General features: G+C 40.4%; 1 protein-coding gene across 1 annotated transcript in view; it reads right to left on the bottom strand.

Moving 5' to 3' along the window:
- Window positions 1–23622, bottom strand: part of grik3 (glutamate ionotropic receptor kainate type subunit 3) — a 91688-nt gene that overhangs the window by 4929 nt on the left and 63137 nt on the right. Inside the window, exons 8-12 of the mRNA XM_047335598.1 lie at window positions 23020–23127; window positions 20699–20812; window positions 16647–16850; window positions 10302–10525; window positions 5667–5785 (exon numbers count right to left, since the gene is read on the bottom strand). Of these exons, the coding sequence (XP_047191554.1) occupies window positions 5667–5785; window positions 10302–10525; window positions 16647–16850; window positions 20699–20812; window positions 23020–23127 (769 nt within the window). The remainder of the gene's footprint in view (window positions 1–5666; window positions 5786–10301; window positions 10526–16646; window positions 16851–20698; window positions 20813–23019; window positions 23128–23622) is intronic.

Below are 23622 nucleotides of genomic sequence, written 5' to 3'. Positions count from 1 at the left end.
TCCCACCTGCCAACACGGCAACTGAATTGAACAAATGTGGGAAACACGATCACTTGCATTTTTGTTAATTAGCCTGCAAATGTTTCTGGCAGCGCCGCTCGCGTTGATCAAGGTATTGTCGGCGTTTGGCAGGTCAGCCGAACCTCCGAGCTGAGATTTTTCAAATGGGGAGATCAGACCTGCAAAACTGTTTCCAAGGCTTCTACGTCGGCCATAAAAGCCTTTCTCAGATCATGCGAGCCTTTGGAGTTGACAGCGATAACTTCCCCTGTGTGCTATGTCAACCTCCACGAGTCTGTTGCAGATGACCACGAACCTGACTGACTATATAGTTTGTTGGTCCACACCTTTTGACCAACCAACAAAGGATATTAAAAGTGAATTAAAACCTAATGCATACCAAAATAACCAATGATTGAAGAGACAGCAATAAATAGAAGTAATTAAAAAAATAAAATAAAAACAAGCAATAAAAATATTACACAAAATGCATTTAGCTCTACGATAGTAAAAGGTCAAAGAAAGTTAAAAATGCAAAAAATAAATACTAATGATCAAGTATATACTGTATATGTATATGCATAAAAGGCAGACTAAACAGGTGGGTTTTTCATCTATGTCTGAAAATATCAACACTCCCAGCTCCTCTCAGATCCTCTGAAAAGCTGTTCCAGTGACCTGGAGCGTAATGGCTAAAAGCAGCATCACCAAATGTTTTCGTTCTGCTTCGCGGAACAGCTAAAAGAGAAGAACCGGAGGATCCGAGGGGCCTTCCTGGTCCACAGACCACAAACATTTCTGATAAGTTGTCTTTGTGCAAATCCATGAGGTGCCTGACAGCATGAACTGATAAAAGGACTGTAAGATGTGATGCGTGTTCTCCTGTTGGTCTTAGTCAACACTCTTGCTGCAGCGTTATGAGTTAATTGTAGCTGATAATTGTAATATGTATGATACGGCCCATGAGAGTGTCCCCTGAAGTACCTTCGCTGCTGTGGTTACGATATCAAACACATGGTTGAGCTGTTGTAACTGTCACGGTTCTGTGGTTTCAGGAAATGCTATCGATATGATATAATCAATAACAAAGTGTCTTAATTGAAAATAAAAATATGCATTCAAAAACTTTTGATTAATGAGGGCATATAAAAAGTAGTGTCAGTCCTGATTCTGTAGCATCTCCATACTATTCACATGAATTATACTGCTCAGTATAACCATAATAACATAGAATAACAATAACAAGAATTTCCAGCATTAATTTAACCAAATTAGATTAATCTTTTGAGGCTCAATAGCAGTTGATCCTCGTCCGATTGAGACTTAAATTCTTTTGAACCTTTTGTCTGAAATGTGCTTTGGCGAACATGCGAGTTGATACTTTGCTGTGAAAACAGCATCGCTGTAGGATGTGGTACGTCAAATCAAATATAAATAAGAAAAAAAATGAACACCTTACGCCGCAGAGGCTCGGTTAATGAATTCTGATTCACTAGAGGTCTTTTTTTCCTCGTCACGTGACTGACAACTGTAATTCACACAGGTCTCCTACTGTTTCCATCACGGTATGTTTTCAGGTTTACTAGATGTACACAAGGGTGTATTTTGCAAACACATCATCACAGTCTGTATAGATAAATGTAAAAAAAGTAAAGTCTAAAAAAAAATAAAATAAAGATATACAATACCGCCGAAGCCAGAGTGACAGTACAGTTCGGCATCAGCCTTGACTTTGAGTGGTCCTCTGCTGAGTAATACTGTGTTTACAATGGCACACTGACTGGTACTAAAGTTACTTTATATCTCATCTCTGACAACCTTTAAAATACCCTTGTGCTTTGTGCACTCTGTTACTTTACTGAGAAGATTTATGAGGGTAATTCTGAAGAGTAACAAGCCCACAGACGGGGGGCAGAGTGGTCAGCTCTTTAACCTCTCCTACCAAATTTGATTGGATTTGTCCTTTGTGGTTTGACAAAAGACTGCGCGGTTGCAAACAAGGGAAGACAGTAGCATCCCCTTAATTCACCGTGACTTCAGAGAGGGGAGATCCAGATGCATTCCCCGGTCGCACTAAAAATGAAGCGAAGCAACGGGTAACTCAATTGAATTCCGCACAATAAAGCCCCGTTGTCAGCAGGGAACAGCGCATGGCGCGGCATTGGAAGACTAATAAATACAAACAGTAGATCAGTCATACGGTGCCGGGGAAATAAAACGATGTCAAAATGCCATACATTTACTCGGAAGAAGGACTCGCGTCATGTAGACCAAGGAAATAAAAAAGATTATTTCAGGGAAGACGACGGTGACACTGATTCAGTAAAAGTCACACATCTCACTGCTGCTGCACTGCTCGTTCACGTGGACGGTAACTTTGTAGTGTTAATAATGTTTATAATATCATAAAACAAGTGTGACTATCGATGTGATATTTGTCCCATTAAAATAGGATTTTTAAATTTGTAACCAGGTTTAGGAATTTACTTTTACGTGGTATTATAATAATATTAATAGCGCATTACTAAAACTTATCAAAAGACCCTAAAAAGGAGTTTAAAATTTCTGTAAACAGTAATATTGTAACTGTGTCTCCTTGTGTTTAGTTTTTTTTCTTTTTAGTTGCTATCTTCATACTCCATACCTGACATGTTAGGGTTTAGTCTTCTTATGTTACCCTCAAAAAGCACAGTTCCACAAAAAACAGCCTCATTGGTATCATCCATCAAAAATACAAATTCAATCTGAGATACGATGTTGGATAACACTGGCTTTTGCTCACAAACGTGGTGATGGAGGACTCGTATCTTGAAGAATATTAAAATAGTAAACTTGCATTTTGAAAACTTGAAGTTTCTTTAAGCTGAAGTCTGAAAGAAAACTCCCCAGTTGAATTTTTTTAACTCCTGTTAGATTTGTCATCCTATGATTTATAAATCAAGCCGAATATGGAGTTTTCAGTCTTTACGTTTCCATTTGAAGATTCTGTTATTCTGTAATATAAATATTCTTTAGTATAAATATTCTTAGTTAACCAGCAGTTGAGGAAACTCTCAGTTTCTTAGACCCAGAATCAAGCGGATACAATACTTTAAGCATTTCTTGTGTATGTCGTCTTAGTTGCAACATCTGTGAATACTATAGCATGTAAAGTTAATACACAGTATGTCTGTAGTTACGACTGACACACATCACATTTCTGAAGAGGAAGATAAGAAAGAAGTCACTTTGATTTCAATTCTCTTTTGAATAAATGAACAGACTGTTTTACATCTAATGATGCTTTTTGGAATTGTCAGCCTTTTGGGGGAAAAGGCTGTTCTTTGTCTATCCAGTCGTGCATCGTGCCAAACATGGAGCTCCGGTTTTCTGGAGTGTTTCTCCCTACGAGCAGTGTCTCACCTTAAAACGAGAGACCTTCCCTGAAGAACCATTACCTGCACTTAGCTTCCTCTCTATAGATTCATCACAAAAAAAGCTGCCGTTTCGAAATGGGGGCTTTTGCGTGTTGTTAATTATGTTGTTAATAATGACACTTGTGAAAGAAAATGTTTACCGCGTTGCAAGAAGATCTCTATCTGAATCTCAAGACGGGGAAGAAGTGGCGGCTTCGGTTTCTTAAGCACAGACAGAATGCCGCCACAAATTAGATCTCACACGGAGAAAGCAAATCGAGAATAAAATATTCTGGGCTTAAATCTACAGATAGAAAATGAAAGCAGTAATGTCACCGAGAATGAGACAATTGGGAATAAATCAGCTCATAAATCAAACGCACTTTCAAAAATTATTTCACACGGGGAAACCAATTTATGGGAAATGATCAGACATATGTTTGTTGTGCGCCTACTGAGACCCCCAGGAATGTGCATTTGAAGTACACAAAGTGTTTGCTTTTGCACCTCCTCATATTTTGTGTTCTTTGTGTTATCTGTGACACCTTCCTCCCACAGACAAGCTGGTGGAGGTTTTTTTTTTTTGGATCCCCTCAAACACGCCATTTGCATTTTAAACATGTCACGGAAATGGCTCCCGCCTCAGCTGCTGTCACTGTTTGGCAGACTAGCAAGGGATGCCTGTTTGTGTGACACAAACAAAACATACATCTCGGCAGATATCACCTTGCAGCATGCGGTACATGCAGAAGGTGCTGTAGGACAAACGGGCGTCGCCGGAAGCCGGAATCAGTCGGTGTCAATTCTGAACACAGACCACTTACTGAGCGTGCTCAATATCACCGTCAAGATAGTTTGACAGTGTTAAATTAAAAAAAAAAAAAAAAATCACGTTGAAACACCACAAAAAATATGCATCATATGGTCATACATGAACCCCCACAATAACTAGTATTAAATAGTGTGAATATTTCCCCCCCATATCTTTTCGGGGGGAGCTATGAATGAGAGCTGATTAGCAGCTGCTCCAGTCGGCCACTGTAAATGTGAGAAGCACATTTGACAGACAACACTGTGAGCCACTGTATGAATTACAATAGCGGGATTCTCCCCTGTTTAGTTTAATAATATAGGCTACTAACTAGCTCATTTTGTGTTGATTCTACCTCTCCTCTCGCCTCCCTCTCAACGCGCTGCAGCTACACCCGCAGCCCTCCGTCTGCACCGGCAAATTGGCAGAGCTGCCGCGCAGTTTCATAAGAGCGCTGCCGAGCTGCTGTGCTTAATGAATTGCTGAATGTGTTTGCTATCCTTGCGGGCACAGATCCACTCCCGAGTCTCTCCGAGCCTCCTTGATTTGCCTTGTTACATTGAGGTTAAACATTTTATTACTTGGGCCTTTTTTTTCCCTCCACAGTTGACTTGATGAGGTTATTTATTTCTGGGTCTTCATTTGCTTACATATCCCTTTAAGCACCGAGCAAGTGAATACCAATTTGTTTCCCTTTTGGCTATTTCCGTCTACAGGTAGAATTAAATCCGCAGCTGGGTAATTTTGTATGTTGGTTTTTTTTCTGCTGAAAGAAGAGTGTGCTGCTTCTTTGTACGTATATATCAAGTCAAGTCAAGTCAACTTTATTGTCAATTCCTGCAATATTGTTCCAGACATAGAGGAATTGAAAAACGGTTTAACTCAGACCCACGATGCAATAGTACAAAACAGACCCACGATGCAATAGTACAAAAATCTTATATATATATATATATATATATATATATATATAAACAAGATCACAGTGACATCTAATAGATAGACTTCTTTATATTATGAGTGAGACATATGGATTCTCTACAGTGGGTCACTCTCAGTCCATTTCGTTCAGTGCTGAAAACGTCACCAGCCAGTTCTAGCATGGCTGACAGCTGGCATTTGTCAGACATGTACCTCAAGTTACCCTTTCTGTCCCAACACTCCTGAGCAGGGCCAGCGACTGTGTTCTGGGCAAATGAATGCAGCAGTGTTTCCCATCCTTACTTGTCAATCTCTGACAAGTGCCTGGCACCTACTCTTCTCTTTTTAAACAGCAGGAAGCTGACAACGGCCTCCCTTTGTCTTGTGCTCTGCAGTCATTCTTGACAGGTAAATGTCTTATGAAACAGCCACGGAATGGAAATCATGGCGCTTAAAGAGGCAGAAAGTGGGAGCCAACCATGCACAGGAAAAGAGGATGGTGTGACAGTATTGTTGTTGACAGGGAACTGACAGCGTACCTTGTTGCATTAAGGAACCGACGCCGAACCAGAAGCTGTTGAGGAGGGTGAAGTTGTTCTCCACCACGTCTGATCCAGGGTTACAAGGATGGGCGTCATACCATTCATATGGACTGAACCTGGGAAAGAAACAGGAAGTTGGAAAGCTGTTTTGAAATCTTTACCAGTTTTAAGACCTGAGAAAATGCAAAAAAAAGTATCTTGTATTTATCCTTCATTGAAACCAGTGCTTCCTTAGGAGGTATCTCAAAAACAGAATCATAGGCGTTTAAGAGCAATTCTGAGAGTTTCAGCTATTGTAGAATTTCACCTTTAATCTCAAGTGACAAATTAATTCATTTGTTGGAATGTAGCCCTTCAAACCAGAACTTAAAGCAGCCTCATAGTTATGGCATTTTTCCACTCGTAGTTTCATAGTCTAAATCTGATATGTTGAAGATCAGCAGAGAGCTTTTCTCATTTAGAGATACGACAGACACTGAGCCTGACACCCTTGCAATAATTCAGAGTTGTGTCTCTGTCTGTCCATAAGATGAGTGTTGATTGTTTGGTGATGGGCAGTTGTTTTTCTAGCTGGACACAGCTGCCTGCTGCTGCTAGGAACAAGTTTGACATTAAAACATTGAAGCTATTGGTTCTACAACTACAGTAATGTGCTGAAACAAACACACAAAACTTGGTATGACTGAGGGGCACTGCTTTCACATTGCACACAGTCCCTTGATCCACTGTCCACACAAAAAAACACAGTGCGACTTTAATAATGTGACTGTGTGTACGGTCATAATATGTCGGGTACAATGTGACCACTCATCCATAAATTGCTTTCATGAAGTGTAAGTTGACTGGTTTTTTTTTTGTAAAAATATAAAAACTTCAATCTTCCATGAAATGTCAAATCCAACCATGTTAAATCAAACAGTGTTGGGGTTTTTTTTTAAGCCTTCCCTTCAGAAAGCCCCTGAACTATGTCTATCGTGCTTTGTAGCTGAAGGTGACCAATGAGGCGCAAACATATTTTTCAGAAGGTTTAAAATGGAATGTGTGAGAATGCAAAGACTCCTCTTAAAGTCACATTAAACCACAAAGCAAGTTTTTTTTCCCATATCTCTATCATTTAATGTGACACTTGTGTGAAAATTCACATCTTTAATGCACTAGTCATTCTTGGAGGCTTATTATGAGATAAAACTAAATGTCATTGCTTTCCCCCTTTTGAAATGTATAACTTTTTTTTTTTTTCCTGGCTCTATTTTCCAGGTGTTGTGCTGAGTAGAATTGGATCCATTAGACTGCAGATAGTATCTCAGAGAGATATGTGTGTTACTTTGAGGAGATATAGTAGAAAGTGCAAATGGCGAAAGAAAACTCTTCAAAAAAACCCAAACAGATAAATAAGTAAAATGGTCCACTGGAACCCACTGTGGTGAATCCTCAAGTGCATATTCTCCGTTCCAATGGCTGACAGTGAAAAGAGAAGGATTTTATGATGTTCAACAGATGACTGCACTTCAACCTAATTATATGCTGCAGAAATATTTGGTAATTTAGTCAATCTTAATCAGATACTGAAAAGGATTGTTGGCGAATGAAGAATCTGCTTAATTACGGAGTCCTCGTTCAAGCAATTCTAATCTTAGTTAAGCAATCAGAGGTCTAAACTTATGAACAATAAATGGCTGCTTTTGTCCAACGTCGGCTCGTCTAAGTTTCTTGTGCATTAAATTGACTGCCGACAAATATACTCACGAGTGTTTCCATCTCCGAGTGTTTCATCCTAAGATTCCCATTAGAGAGGCCTTGGGCTGCTGCCGTACTAATGCTGCCCTCCCTACCATTTCAATCAGTTCCCCCTCGGTCTCGTTTTTGCCTTAATGTTGAATTGAATGCCAAAAAAGCCAGATGACTAAGTGGTGTGATTGTGAGGAGGCATGGGAAACGTGACGTGCTTTGCTCACGTTCAAACCACACATGACCTGGACATAAACACGGCACAAATGAGTAAATATTGTCATGAAATATTTTAAGTGCGCCTGCTGCACAGAAAACTTTGCATATTCAATATCCCTGCTTCTCTGCTAATTTAAAAAAAACAAACAGTTGCACTGGTATGGCGAGCCCTTAGATTCAGACTGTGAGCCTGCTAAACAACGCCATTAACTGTCGGCGGGGAGTTCAGCCTACACAGGAGAGCAGGTCTGAAAAAAAACGCTTGGCATCCAAACATAATATAAGCAAAAGCACCAAGTTTGCATTTGCAGGCATTATTCCTAATTTGCACACTCCAGCCCAATGATGCGACGTGCACTTTCCACTAATGTGTCAGTTGTGCGAGTCATTAAATTACATTTCTCTTCACACCACGACAACACAGGCCGCATCTTTGCCGTCTGTTTTGTTTGTTTTTTAAAGCTCTTCTGCATTAGTGATTTATGTTCAGTGGCAAGATTTTCAAAGTTTACCGGAAGACACACAATCAGCTGCAAATAACTTTGATCACAGAGGCATTTTGTAAACTCCAAGCGTTGCCACTTGCGGATTTATTTCAAGTTGCTACAAATAAATGTATTTAACCTACATTCTTCTATAAAATTCGACATCAAAATATTTACTTATCCAGTGTTTTTGTTCTTCAAATGAATAAAGTTTAAATAATAAATGTTTGGTAACAACCGACGAATTCTACGAAAAAACAACGCCCGGCAAGGCTTTGGCGGTACTTTAGCCTGGAGCCAAATTGTCCTGTGGCCTGTCTGTGGCTGTCAACGCCTCTACCCCTGGTTCCAGATCTTGAAATTTCTAAAAACACTTTTTGGGTTGTTTTTTCAAGGGCAAAATTTTTCCCTTGGACAGCTATGCAGTTTAAGCAGTCGTTATTAATAGGAGTATAGCTGTACTGTGTGGGGTTGACTGAAAAAAACACCTAAATGAACTATAGAGCACAAGTTAATTAAGGGCTTGTCACCCAGTGCAGCATTGTGGCTCATTCACGTGATTCTGGACCACAAAGGAGCTCGACAACACAGAGGATCAATCTCTGTCAACAGAGGCAGTTGATGCTAATAGAATCAGCTCCATCAGTTCATGTTTGGCTTTGGTCTTTTCATGGGATTTGTTGACTGCGGGAAGTCTAGCCTGTAACCAGTGTTCCTCTTTCAATCTCTATGTATCATTACAATAAAAACATGTTTTTCAGCACATTTAATACATGTTAAGCTCTAATTCTGGCCACTGGCAAAATACATATGAATACATTGTGGAAAACCGCATTGTATTCAAAGTATTATGTATTTTGTGAAATGCTAAGTAAAGCTTGGTTTAAAGCTATCCACTATCACACACTTTGCGTGAGGAAATGAGGAAAATATCCAAGCAAACAAATAAAATAGTAATTCTAATAACCTTTATTCAGCAATATGTTTTTATATAAAAAATGTTCAATGTAAGTTTTAAATTTTCTGAAAAAGACTAGGTTAATCCATTGTCTCCTTATATGCTTTTAAATCGTCCTTAGTTTTTTACGATATAAGCTGAATCAAGCATTACGGTACATATACCTTCGACAAATATTATAAATGTACCTTTTCTTGTGGAGTAGATGAAGGATAAAGCCAAAGTGTTTTTTGCATGATAATGTTGCCTTGACACTTCTGTTAAGCATTTAAAACGACACACTTTTGCTGAAGAAGCCTTCTTTTGTTCACCAGTTTTTCTCTCTCTCTCTCTCTCTCTCTCTCTCTCTCTCTCTCTCTCTATGTATAGTCATATAATGCACATTTGGAGATGCAGCTTTTCAGCAATCTAGGCCGGCCTCCAAAAAAATAAATAGATAAATAACTGATGCAACAATTTAAAATGATTTTGCACTTATGTGAAGCCACTCCAGAATTTGTTTGGTCTCACAACGACAAAATGAGGATAGAGGAATGCAGCTGTTCGCTTTCGAACCCCAGAACTCCTTTCAACGCCCGCTTTTCCAGAACTTCCTCAAGTACCACTTTGCATGAGAAGCAGCAGGAAATACTGACAATGATGCTAACAGGATATTCATTATAATTATGTCTTCCCCCCCCAAAAAATCATACTGATAATCTCCTTCTATAATGAATTTGACTTATTTCTTCCAGGATTTTTTTTTCCTGAAGTATATGTTGATGATCAACTATAAATACTGCAGACTCATCTGATGGAACTTTACATCAGAAGAGTATATATATTTTTCCTTTTTGTTATGCTAAATATGATGTTGTAAAGTTATGTAATGTCTTTTCGCTTCAGCAAGAATTTCTATTTCTTCTTTTTAAACGATCTTCTAGAGTTACATTTGAAGCAGCATTTTCAATTCCAAAGACATCGCACAGGAAACAGGAAATGTTCACAATGAATGGGATTTTGCAACTCAAGTGGACGTTTTTTTGTTTGTGTTCCTCCTCCCACTGCTGGGCTGCAGAGAGCCCATGCAGACATAAATACCTTGATCACTACCTGGCAGCTAACACAGTATGAGAAACTGGCTGACGTCCTCAAATCTCGATCGCAGTGATAGCAGAGTAAAGTATTATGTCTATTCAAGGGCCCCATGGTGAAATGCATGAAAGACTGACAGGAAGAGCCGCATATGGATACTTTACTTACCTGGCAATAACAAAAAGGACACAGCTAACCCCCAGGTAGGCCAGGAGGATGTAGACCCAGATGTCGGGAGTCATGGGGTTCAGGAAGGAGAAGAAGCCGCTGTTGGTGGTATTAGGTTTGCGATACAAGATGCTGATTCCCATGCTCATGAAGGGCTTGGAGAAGTCAACAAACTTTTCTCGCATGTAGGTGATGGTGAGAGGAGCCACTGCCAAGTCTGCTCTCTATAGAGGACACACAAAAAACACTTTATAATTTTTTTGCTATTTTCATATCAGCAATGTCTGTCTATAGCCAGACACACAGCCCTGTCACAGCCCTGCTTTAAAGAGGAAGCCATATCTGAATCTAAGTCTGTTGGCTTGTCCGAACTGAAATATCTCAGTAACCTTCTGTTTTGATTGCCAAGATATTTGATACAAACATTCATGACACCCAAAGGATGAATCGTAATGTCACTGAGCCCCTGACTGTACCTTTAGTGTCCCCATGAAGTTGATATTCATGAATTTGACAAAAGAATTCTTAACAACTATAACATGGATTACCTCAGCACGTTATCTTGTATGTGTGTGTGCGCGTGTGTATTTGAGCATGCTGACATTCGCATTTAATATTCAAAACAATGTTGTTTTTAACTAAAGTCTCACTAGAATCTCTTTGCAGTATTAATCATTAATACAGAGGATTATGTGTTTGGTGGTTATAATGTGTAACAGTTTTTCGTGCGGTGAGATTACATACATACAAAGTCAATGCAAAGATGCAAACCTCCTCGTCATTCGCTCCTCATGCTTGAGTTGAAATATTTGAGGTGGAGTAAAGGGGTCGCGTGACGCAATGGCGCTAAAGCCAATCAGCATTGAGAGTCTCCCAATGTCACTGACGTCAGCGTCCGAATAAGAACGGGTGAACATTCGCAGGTTGTGTTTACTTGCGTTACTCGTGTGAGTAACACAAATGATGCTGCGGCCAAACGCACACGAGTAAAGCGACACGAACATTCGCTTCACCTTTGCTCTGACAGCACCATTGGACGATTTTTTTATTTAAAGCATGGAGATATACAAGCATATACAAACAGTCCTTTTAAAATTGAAAGAAAAAATAGCATATTAGAAAATGTGAAACATGATTCTGTCTCTGCTGATTTTGGAAAAAGAAGGCTGGACACTGGAAAAAGACAACGTATCACATGCAGTTCCATCTTTAAAGTCATTATCTAATGTCAATAACACAACATAATGACAACCTCATAGCATTATACAAATGACAGATACGTTTCAGTTACATACTGCATGGATATGACTGCATAGTCAGAATGTTACCGTTTATTTCCACGGCCCCCAACAACTCCCCCTGCACCATGTCTGGACAGGAGGTTAATGAAACCAGCTGCTTGGTTCACGCTCGGATACCTCTATCTTCCAAGGCACCAGACAGATCACAAAGGGAAGGCTTTCTTTACTTCCCACACACTCAGCTAGAGAGGAAAAGGACCTGTTCATAAAGCAGTTCTCCGTGCAGCATTTTTACCAAGTGATCCGAGGCTGTCTGCTAGTGTGTTTTGGTATTTTCATGTATAACCATGACACCTAACCCTACGAGACTCAAATCTGCGGGCTCCAGAAACACACTCAATCCGCATGAGATGAAAGGATGGGCCGAATGATGCAGCTATGTCCTGCCCTCCTCTTGTGAACTGATGCATGCTGTGTCATCTTCTTTGTTTTTAACTGCTTAAAACATCTTTTCTACTCACTCTCTGGGCCCGGAGGCTATTCATAACATGAATTTCCGCTTTCCCCGTGGCTCAGACAGCCCTTCCCACAGATTCACGTGATAACTACCACACAGCAGTAAACAAAGGTCAGAGAGAAAACATTTCCACTTTGCATGTGGAACTGTGGATTATGTGCTCCTGTGGTCAGCACCACGGTGGTTAAATACACGGTGGCCTCTGAAGAGATGGAAAGATGGAAAAACCAGTGCATCCTGCCGTGCATCGGCTGTCTCTCTTAAAATATTCAAATTTGTACATCACACACTGCTCCCTCTGTTCTCTGCTGCCAAGTGCAGCTCTGAACCAACCTGCCACTCAGCCGGAAGATCAACCAGCATGCGATTCCAGACATCCCTACGGCGGGCTAATATACATGCTGCATGTCCTTGTTCTGATCACTGCTTAGGCACACAAAGTGGGCACAAGCGAGATAACCTGATAGTGCACGCAGCATGGCTCGGTGTTATCTGGGTTTGCAGATGGTGAGCTTAGTGTTATTCTCCCTCCAGACCTTCTCACCTGACGACATCCTGCAGGATTCCTGAAGTTTCAGTTAAGATAGTCAAACTTACTGTGTGTAGGCAGCAGGTACAAGCCTGCCATTCCCCTCCCGTCCATTTCCTGCCAGTTACCCTTTTCAAAATATCGGCTGTGGGAAGCGAGAACAACTTCCGAGCAAGCAATCTATTTGATGATGATTTGGATCGTACGGCCACACAGTTTCCTTTTGTGGGTGAGTTGCCATTTTATTGACAGTGACCACCTCCCCTCCCCCAGTACTGTTTTGCAGGGGCAGCATCGTTGCTTCCTGGGCTTAGCAACCCCCAAAGACAATTGTGATTAAAAGACAAGTGTGTGTTGTTTTAAGAAATACAAACAAGCCAGAGCGTTTTCCCCTATAGCAGAATGATAATGGCTGCAGCCCAGACCGCCCTGCCGCGCTGACACAGCACAGTAGAGATACAGTAGGTCTGCTTATGAGAGACAACAACTAAATTGATCCACACGTTTTTGTGTACACTGAACACACTCGGCATCAGTATGTGGAGCTGTTTCTTGTGGCTGTTTTAATGGAATCATTAAAGCCAGTCGAGGATATAAGTGCATTTTACTCAAACTCATGGCATGCAGTGAATATGTGCTGCTTACAACCAGGGCTTTTTAACACTCAACAAACATATACTCACTCTGCTTTCTGTGTCTCTCAATGCAGGTCGTCCCAAGTTTGACAAATTGTACAGCACTTACATATAGCATCCTTGCGTAGCACTTAAAACATTTTTTTTTTAGAATCTTTTAGAGCAGATTGAACTGCCCTTTTTATTTTGTCGGAGAAATGTGTTGTAATTACAGAAATATACTTCGCTTAGCTAATGGTTGCGTCAGATAACAAAAAAGCAATTTTTGGTGCTAGGATGCTGAGGGAATGTAAAAAGGTCTTCTTGGCCGGCGGTATATCCTTACACAAAATGCTTGGTGGAAAACGAAACAGTGCACAGTGTGAGATTAACGTGCAGACAACACACAGTAGTGTAGATAGACCTGAACCCTCTTACACACTGTCGTCTGACATCAAAATGCACAAAGGACTAATGATGAATCACACGCAGTGTCATCAATAAATAGGTGCTTTGCTTAAGCAGCAGAGTGTGGTCGTGGTGTGATTTATTCAAAGAACATATTTGCTGTTGTGGCAGTTTAACTCATGCCCTTCCAGCAAATGGTCCGCGACGCATGCCACCGTCGAATCCTTCTCCTGTGATAACAATCTAAATCACACAAATATGTTTGTTTTCCCTGAACACAAATGGGGTACTCTACTTTAGCTTCCGTTTCAGACCAAAATCCATCCCACCATCTATCTGTGTCGACAAAGGGGATGTGGGCTGGCTATAACTTATCCGCCGAGACAAAGATTAATTGCCATGACAGCAAACAAATGATGTGCTAGGCACGCTATTAACATTTGCATCACAGCATGATTAAAGTGATCATCTATTGTGACTAAATGAAGTTTAACAAGGCCTTTTGCATCATTTAGCACCTCTCGAAACAATGCCCTTTGGCACCGCGGCAACCTTTGTGACTGCACGGAGGCTAATAAAGGGCTTTGGGTTACACAATACTAAATCGTCACACTTGGCACAATTGCAATTCCTCATTCAGAAACATCAATAACATGGGGAGTAAAATGTATAAAAGTATTGTATTCCAGACATATACAAATGTCCCCCCCACACACACATGCTTAGCTTCACACTATATCTGTCACATCTCATATGTGTGACAGAGCTAGGTGAATTACAGAGATGAATGAAGGCTTACAGCTGATATTAATAAACCCCAGTCTTGTTCCCTTAAAATTATGTCAGTCAAACAGTTTTGTGTAATTTCTGTAATGCAACTATGATTTATGAGGGCACACTATGGGAGCTGAAACTATAAATGCACAAGTATTGTATTTCAGCACCATTTTATCAACTTAAACCCCTTTTTTATCTCTCTGTTTTCTACACTGGCTCAGACCTTATCTAATGTCATGACCCTTTTTTTAAGTAAAGACACTGGTGCCCAGTAAACTGTTATAGATCTTATTTATCTGTGTTACAGCGAGGGAGCAATGGGTTTTTAAGAGGTTAATAGAAAGTAGTTATGGAAACAAATTGATCGCCAAATTGACTTTGGTGATCTATTTTTACCTTCTGTCTATTTGTATGTGGTGTACACAATGACTTCCTAAAATATGTTTTCATATGAAGCAATTTTGGATGGCAGCTTGCTGTATAGTACATATCACAATTCCTTTTCCAAAAAAGTTTGTAAGAAACACAGCTGCAGCAGTTTGCAGTTTGCTCTCACGAAATCTGTAGCCTGACTGGCCTCTCATATCACTCCAGGGTCAGATCTCTTGAGCTTGCCTTAAAGTTTATGTTTCAGGTCTGCTGAATCAAGAACAGCTTATCCATACCGACAAGGGTAAGGGAAGCACTAGACCACAAAATAGAACCGACTAAAAATCCACAAAGACAAAGTCACGCATCCTTGGGCATGCGATCAGGAACTGTAAAACCAATAACTCGGAGTACAGATTAAAATCTTCACTTCTGCCGCTATTTACAAAGGCAATAGACCTAAAAAGGCAGCATTATATAGCTATGTTATTAAAAAAAACATGTTTAAATGCATTTCTTTAGCTGTATTTGTCTGCTGCTTTATAATTTCCAACTTTCTAAAGCTGTAAACCAAAAAGCAAATGGAGCTACACATTGGTCTATATATATATATATATATATATATATATATATATATGTGTGTATATATACTGTGTTTTCAATAGCTTACGTTCATCCTTTAGTCCAGAAGTCTCAATCACCAGATGCTATATCTTCTCAAAACACATGCAAACCTCTTATTCCACACTCTCATTCTTGTTTTTCTATTTGACTGTGAGTTAATGGACAAACTAATGAACACCTGCACCATCTCCCTTTAAACCAAAGAACAGACTAATACAAAGAATGTGCTGCTTAATGATGGAGTCGCGCATCTTCATTCCGTGCCAGCATTCTCTGCCTTCTGTAATCCATTTGTTCCCCTCAAGGTTATTGTTAACAACATGGATCTAGCAAAAAGCCTGGACGGTGATACAAAGTGCCGCGGTGGGAGCCCACCTTTCCCAACCCTTTCAGCACCAAGCCATTGACTCCTGCCATACGATTCCCTGCACTAAATGCCACTTAAGCTATTACAAGTTTTCAGCTGAGTACAGCGCTGACCTGATGGGGCTGAGGACAAAGAGAGAGCACTGACAGGGACACTTATGAAATGCCAGCAAGGAATTGCCACCATCACTTCGATGTAGGGCTGTTTCATGGCCGCTGAAACTCTGAGCTTATTACAGACAGCTGTGATTGCCCACTGGGCCTCTGCAAGATGATTGGCAGTCCTTTCCTCTGCATCCTTGCAATATGTGACATATTTACATTGCTCATCACAGATCTCTGGGTCATCCCGCTGGAGGAAGTGGTTTGTCTCACTGAATGGCATCAACACACTTGTAACATTTAGACAACCTTGACATAATTGTGCCATAAATGTAATTGACAGCTTTGCAGGCTGTGCCTGACTTGTACTCAATCATAACTATATCACTGTCCATGCGGAGGACATGACAAGCAATTCACTTGGAAGGCACGCTTTTGTAAGTTCAAGTGATATGTAAAACACATTGACAGAGATGCAGCATAAATTAAAGAAATACTTTGACATTTTGGGAAATACCCTAATTTCTCAGATATATTAATGCGACTCTATTTATACTATTAATACTAAAAACAAGGGGAAAAATCTGGCCTGGCCGAGTGTAAATCTACCTACCATCACCTCTAAAGGTCACTCAATATCATGTGATACCTCATTTTACGAAGAACAAATTATTAAAATAAAAATGTAGATTTGTTGTTTGGTGGTTATTTTTACCAGACTATATCCAGGATGGAGCAGTAACTTCTCCAACAATTCCCTTGAGTACAAATGTGAAGCAGACAATGTGAAGTACTCACATGCTCAATGAGTTCCCTGATCATGCCGTTCCACTGGCCCTTCTCATCCTGGGAGCCGTATCTTCCATCGGGCACCAGACGGATCTCGTACGTGAAGCCCAGGATGTGAGAGAGCTCTTTCAGCAAGTCGATGCAAAATCCTTCGAAACGGTCGTTCCCAACCAGCGCCTTGTCAGACTTTTTAAGCATGACATATGGCTCCTCCTGCGCGGACCAAAAAGATCAAATGAAAAGCAATGGTGAGGTCAGCTTTTTCAATTTGTTTCAGCACATCCACCTAATTGAAGCAAAGTGATATGAGCTGATGAGCCGCTGTTGCATTTAACAGGCAGTGACAGCAGATTCGAGCTTGGTGTGTGGCTGCAGGGAGTGTTAAAATATGAAAGAAGGCTGAGGTTTCATTGCACATTGATGTAATACTGAAATGAGACCTGAGCTACTTTGAAGACTCCAATGTCAGTAAATGTATTTTAAATTGCAAGGTTGTAACCAGTGTTTATTATAGTGATTGTAATGCACACGGAAGGAATGTTTGCGCTATCAGTGTACTCGTAGTGTTGAGCTAACTAAACCTGCCGTCTCCTCCACACCGCTGTGCGCTGACCTATATACAGTAGCTGGTGCACAGGTTGGTTCATTTTATGGTCAGGTGGCTGATGCTCTTTACTGGCCTCTAATATATCCCACCTGGCCGCTCATGGTTCGGGCCGTGTGAAAGTGTGATCGGGAACAGAACACAGCTTAAAACTGTAACATGGCCATAATGTCGCCTTCATCAATTGTCACCAACCTCCGAGGGAGAGGAACTGAGCTGACGCCTGCAGTGACAATGACTAACGCAGAGTAGCTCATAAATGATTTCCCTTATTTAGTGCCTGTTACCATTTCCCTGCCAGAGAGACTTGCATATCCTGCTGTGCATTTCAGAACATGTTGGTCCATTTATGCACGGGCTGTAATACTATTTATTGCCTCCAACAGCCAGATGTATAATTTACAAACGGCGCTCAGAAGCAGAGTAATTGATTCTCTAGTGAAGGTGACCCTCTGCTTTTTTGTTTTTTTAAACTGTACAGTCAAAGAGGAGAAAATAGTCAAAGAGCTCTTTATTCCCCCTGACAATTGTTTTTCATAGAGAAAGTGTATTTGATGAAGGCCCAGGTGGGGGCAACTAAAATCCAAAAGCATGTGCTGTTGGCATGTAGACGTGGTTTTGTTTTGTTGAGGCTGTAAAAAATTGTGTAAACTGAACCTAACATGAACAAGGGCATAATGCACTCCAAAATAAAAATGCCTCGAAAAAACTTACAGCAAATGATAAACATCTTTAATTGTTTGCTATTAAAACATGAAGCAACTTGGAAACTACAATTAGGATGGCCCCTTAAATAAATAATAAGATATGAATACTTGATGACAATGCAGTTGGAGTGTAAGCGCTTAGCCACAAACTTTGCTGAAGTTGTCCAATTAACGTGATCAAAAAGTTTGCATGTTAGGGGTAAAAGTCATTACCATCTGTTTCTAGCCTTCCAATTCTTGCTATTCCCCAAGGTTTGAACTCAAATCAAAGTGTTTATACCAGTTCTACCCTCACAGTCGCAGCATGGGCGTGCATAGCAGAAAGAGGAGGGAGGTGGGCCTGTGCAGAGACATTACAGGCAATGGAGTGCAAACAATTAATGTAAGGAGGAAAACACATTAAGTGCCTTAATCTCTTCGACAAAGTTATCACTATAAAGCTGTCAGACGTCCTGTTCATGCATCACTGGAATCAGTTTGACGCAATGTCATTATGCTAAGAGGAGAGATTGATATTGAGGCTGAAACTCTCTTCTGCAATTCGAAAAAAGCAGGCAGTTTTATGATCTTAAACTAATGATTCCCAGTGAAATAGCAAATCAAGGAACATGTCAGAAATATGCGAATGCATTTTGAATTTGTGGAAAACTTAAATTGAACTCGAAACACTTGAAGTTGTCAGTGCATGAACACGTCTGACGCCACTCCCACTTCTAACATTAAATCAGAAAAACACTTTCTCTTCCTAGAACACAAGTTCAACATCACACCCTCTTAAAACCTTGTTCTTTGTCTCCCTCTTTGAGGCAGAATGAACATGGATGGCACCTGATTGGCATTAATTATGTCTTGCCTTGACCTCACTTGTCATAATTACAGCCCTGTGGTCCAACATTGGCATAATGATAGTGTTTATTGTTGTAGCTTGTATATCCGTACAGAAAGGTTCATGGGGGGTGGGGGACATATGCGTCAGCACATCCCTGATAGCTCCACAAAGACCCCTGCATCCAGTGACAGCCTTAAGTACATACAACTGGGGCTTTACAAATGAATGTGGTGGGAAGCTGGGGGGGGGATCACCCAGTTCTTCCTGAAAATCCGAAACATGTAATTAATTCCATTCTCAGGAGCAGTTCATTGTATCTCACCACCTACTCCTTTTTTGTTGCTTCAGTACTTTTCAATTTTCGCCTAACATGATGACGATGTAGCCCAAAAAAAATCATTTGATTCATTGATGAATGACCGTTCGCTGACGAAGACACCGCTGACAAGCTCTTGAAATCCTAAGTTATCTTCCAGACGAAGGGTCCTTGTTTTTTAGACTGTGGGAGGCGAAAGTAGGCCACTGCCAGCCGAAACGACAACCGGAGCTGTCACAAGTAATCAGCTGCAGCTAGGTAGCTAATTAAGCTAACATGAGTTGTTTAAAATGCCGTCCCCCATCTCTGACTTTTTAATGTTTCAGCTGACTCATTTGGAATTCCGAAAACACTGTAAAAAGGGTGTTAAATATGAAATTGATCGCTGCATAAATTATATAACGCTGAAAGAGCACGTCCCCGGCACAAACTCCTCCCCAGTTCATGATCCGTGCAAATGACATGGAAACGAAGAGGCAGCATCATTCTTGTTTTGCAGTGTGGGATTTCATCATGAAGCCATTTCTGGTCATACATTTGAGCTTTCTCAAATCCAGCAAAAAGCAGAACAGGGCCACTAAGTGGTAGCATCTCCACAGCAGGGAAATATTACATGGTGGCTGTGATGTGGTGAACGGAGCCTAATGTAACCTCAAATATGTAGGTGATGAAATGCTCCTTGGACATAGAATTAATGCTAGGTTAAGTTAAGGTAGGTATAGATGCCAAGGCTCGGGGGTAGGCAGATACAACTGGTCAGGGAATGTTAAGGTTAGGTTAAGGCAAGGGGAACCGTACATCAACGGGGATCCAAAACAACAACACCTCCTCCTGAGCTTTAGCATCCAATTACAGCCTTAACTTTAAGGAAGCAGCTTGCCGGACAACATTTGCAGCTAAAAACACTGTGTCATCCTGTCTTGCAGTTTTTTTGGTAAAACGGTTACATTTACAAATCATACATGTATCAAACAACGAAGTAGGAGTACAAGTATTATTTCATAAAACTTCATATTGTGCCGTTGATGGCCCCCGCCTTTGTCGCAGAGATATTAAAACATATTTGGCTGCAGAGTTAACATGGTCCCTCGGTAGATGCATGAATTTGGAAGACCTCTCGATGTGTCACAAGCCACGAAGGCTGACCCAACCGGCACATACACAACTCCCTATGAATAACACAGAAAAACAGCCCGGCAGACTCAACCCCCATATGACTTCAACATGTGGGGAGAAAAGTTTGACAGGCTTTCTGTGCCTAGTTATAATTGTGCAGTTGCTGTGTGGTAGAGGGGTTTGGTTATAGTTATAGTACCATTATAGCACAGTTTCTGATGGGTGATCTGTGATTTGTGTGCTATGTTTAGATATCGCAAATATAATATGTCACAAAGATAAAATCTAACCTGAGTGAATATCTGTTTAGTGTTGCAATAACTTTAGAGTAAAACATGTCTGATGCCCTCTAGATGGCAATGAATAACCCTTCTGGAAAGAGATAAATATAAGACCTTATTCTAACGCTTTTTATTCTTATGTATTATTAATAGGATAACAGGACATATCTTAGGACATATTTCACACCATTTGACACAGGCGTCTTACCAGGATGGTGGTGATGATGAGGGAGCGGTTAGCCAGGGAATCAGTGATGTTCATCCCCTTTCGCTTTGGCAATTCTGTGATGTTGAGACCCCCTGAAGCACTCCACTTCCCCACCTGTGGAAGATGAAAAGCGTGAAGCTAAGTGTTCTGTGTCTGTTGGTGGTCTGTGACCCCCAGCAGACTCCCCTGCCAACCTGTCTCTCGCATTAGCCCTCAGGTTGAACACATCTCCACCAGCAATAGATGAGTCACTTTTATATCAGCAGGCCAGACTGTTTTGAATGGCAAAATGTAGTAAGGTGTATGTCTTGATTTTTCTTAAAAGAAATCAATCATGAAAATCCAAAAAAAATTGGAGTCATTGGATGACTTGTACTTTAAAACAAAACATCATAAATGTTTGAAGTATAAATACTGTTATTTGCAAAGAGATTAGTCAGATACTGATATATACAGAAACAAATTTTAAAATATATAAACCTATCACCTGTCCATACTGTAATTTCAAACTAAGGTATACCAACAATAATGAAAATATGTACAATGGAATTGTTAAATAAAGATAGACAATTATATTTAATGAATTAATTTTTTCGATTAAAGTATTCAAATAATTATAATAAACTATCTGATGTGGTGATGTATTGGTGTTGTGAGTATCTACTGTGTGTAGATGAATGACAAAGAAGGCAAATATAACAGAAAGGCTAAAAGCTAATTTTAATGAAGGTAAATCACGGGGTTGCCGGTTGGAATACACTGTGAAAATAATCTTGTTCTGCAGTCTCAGGAAGAAAAGCCAAGAGATTTGAACAAATAAAAGGAGTTATACATGCGAGAAGCCCTCGGGCAAAAAGCACTGCATATTGTAGAGACACACTCTGGAAGGTATCATTAGCACAAATAGTCCTCTGGCTGTCGGTAACAATCTCTGTTTGCAAGTCAAGCCCTCTTCCAAAACCCGCCCTCCATCTTTACTGCTTTTTCTATTACTACAGACACAGCTTTTAATATTCACTGGGGTTTGTGCTTGAGGTGGATCCATTTAAAGACATACAGCGCCCCACAAAAAAGCATGAAAAACGCCTGCTAATGTCCGCCCTGCCTAATCCAGAGAGAGGCATATGCTCTAATTTGAAAAGCACATTAGTTACAGCTTGTCACACAACCAAAGAGGACTTCAGGAGAGAGATTTAAAAATATCTGTGAATGCTTTCCGCTTTGCAAAACTCTTTCTAAATGTACCCAGTTACAATTAGCTCAATTCATTAAACATGATTAGCACAAGACTTGACTCAAACGTTATTTACTCATGCAACCACACAGAGAGCATTACATTTATTTCACCCTCCTGAGCACGCCGGCACAAAGTGAAAAGTGGCACTCTGAGAAACTGTTCATAATTCTGGCACAAGCTCAAATTTGGGCTAATATTCAATTACAGTGGATTAGTTGAGAAAAGTCCACATCTTAACAGGCTCAAATAGTTAAAGCCGATTTCACGGATAGTGGAAGAGAAAAAAGTGCAGTCCGCAGCACACTACTGGATCAACGCTAACTTGAGCTTGAGCTGAGGATTTGTCTGTGGCATCATGAGAAGATGCAAAAATGCCATCAGATACTTTTTTTTAAAGTGCAGGACAAAATGCCAGTTTAAGGGAGAAGAAGAAGAATTTCAAAGCAGCAGTCACAAGCCCTGTTCTTGCAGAGTAGGGATACAAGCTGAAAAGCCCCTCCTATTATATGGTCTTGAGCCTTTAGGGAGTACTTGAGGAAGTCATAATGGGACTTATCCCTATTTGATGTATTCATAATGTATGAAAGCCCTCTACTAGAGAAAAGCTGTTATAGTCCAGAGGGTACTTTGCCTAACAGTATAATAAAATAAGTTCTACATTACCAACCTCTTAGTTCATTTTTTTCCCCTTTTTTGTGAAGTATGTTTATACAGCTCATTACCACCAAACAGCATTTTGGGCATCACCTCAAATTATCATTAAGAGAGGCTGCAATTAACACCATAATGTGTACCCTAATCCAATTTGCTTTATGATCCACTAACTTATGCTAACGTCGAAGCAGCCAATTTGCATCCTTGTTAGGAGGTAAATGATACTGTCAAATGTCCGTTATCCGTTCCACATCAAGAGGCAAATCTGAAATGTATTTTTGAAATCAACAAGACATTAACTTCTTTCTATGGGATAATCGTCACAGAGGTTTTTACTTTTGTTACAAACAGTACATGTGGTGATGCACATTGCTGTTTGTTTTATTCCATCTCGGCAAGGAACACACTGAAATTGAAGATAGTTGGTTACCTTTTCAAGTCCCTCCTCCTTTAGACTGATGATGTCCAGGTCAAAGTCTGTACGTAGACCAGTTGTCTTGTTGAATGACAGTCTGCCCGTCAAACCATCCCAGTGGGACTGAAAGATAATATACCAACATATTTATGCACACATTCATACAACAAATGCAGAGTGCTGCATACAACACTATAGTACAACGTAACATGATCAAAACAGCAATCCTGTAAAAGATATTGTGATTAGAATCCACAATTGTTGCCCAGACAGACTGGATCAGAATCAACTCTGTGTTCATGTAATAGTTAGGGTGTTCTTGTGTCACATTGCTGTACATCGTGCACCATTTGCCACACCAGTTGCACTGTTCGTATTAATAGGGCAACATCAGAGAAATGTACACGTGCAGTCAACAAAACACCGTACAACACCCTCTATCTTTCACCGAGAGAAATTTCACATCCACACATGCAGGAACACCAACAGACCAATAGTACAAGCACGAATCATTTCTTTTTTAATTACATTTTACATCCCAACGCCTCCCAAGCATTTTCCCTCTAGACTACAGAGTTAATTAACAACCATCTCCTTTTGCTTGATTCCCCATGAGGG

The sequence above is a fragment of the Scophthalmus maximus genome, chromosome 1 (assembly GCF_022379125.1).
Source record: "Scophthalmus maximus strain ysfricsl-2021 chromosome 1, ASM2237912v1, whole genome shotgun sequence".
NCBI lineage: Eukaryota > Metazoa > Chordata > Actinopteri > Pleuronectiformes > Scophthalmidae > Scophthalmus > Scophthalmus maximus.
Note: the sequence above shows the minus strand (reverse complement) of the source record. Positions and strands in the feature narration are given on the sequence as shown.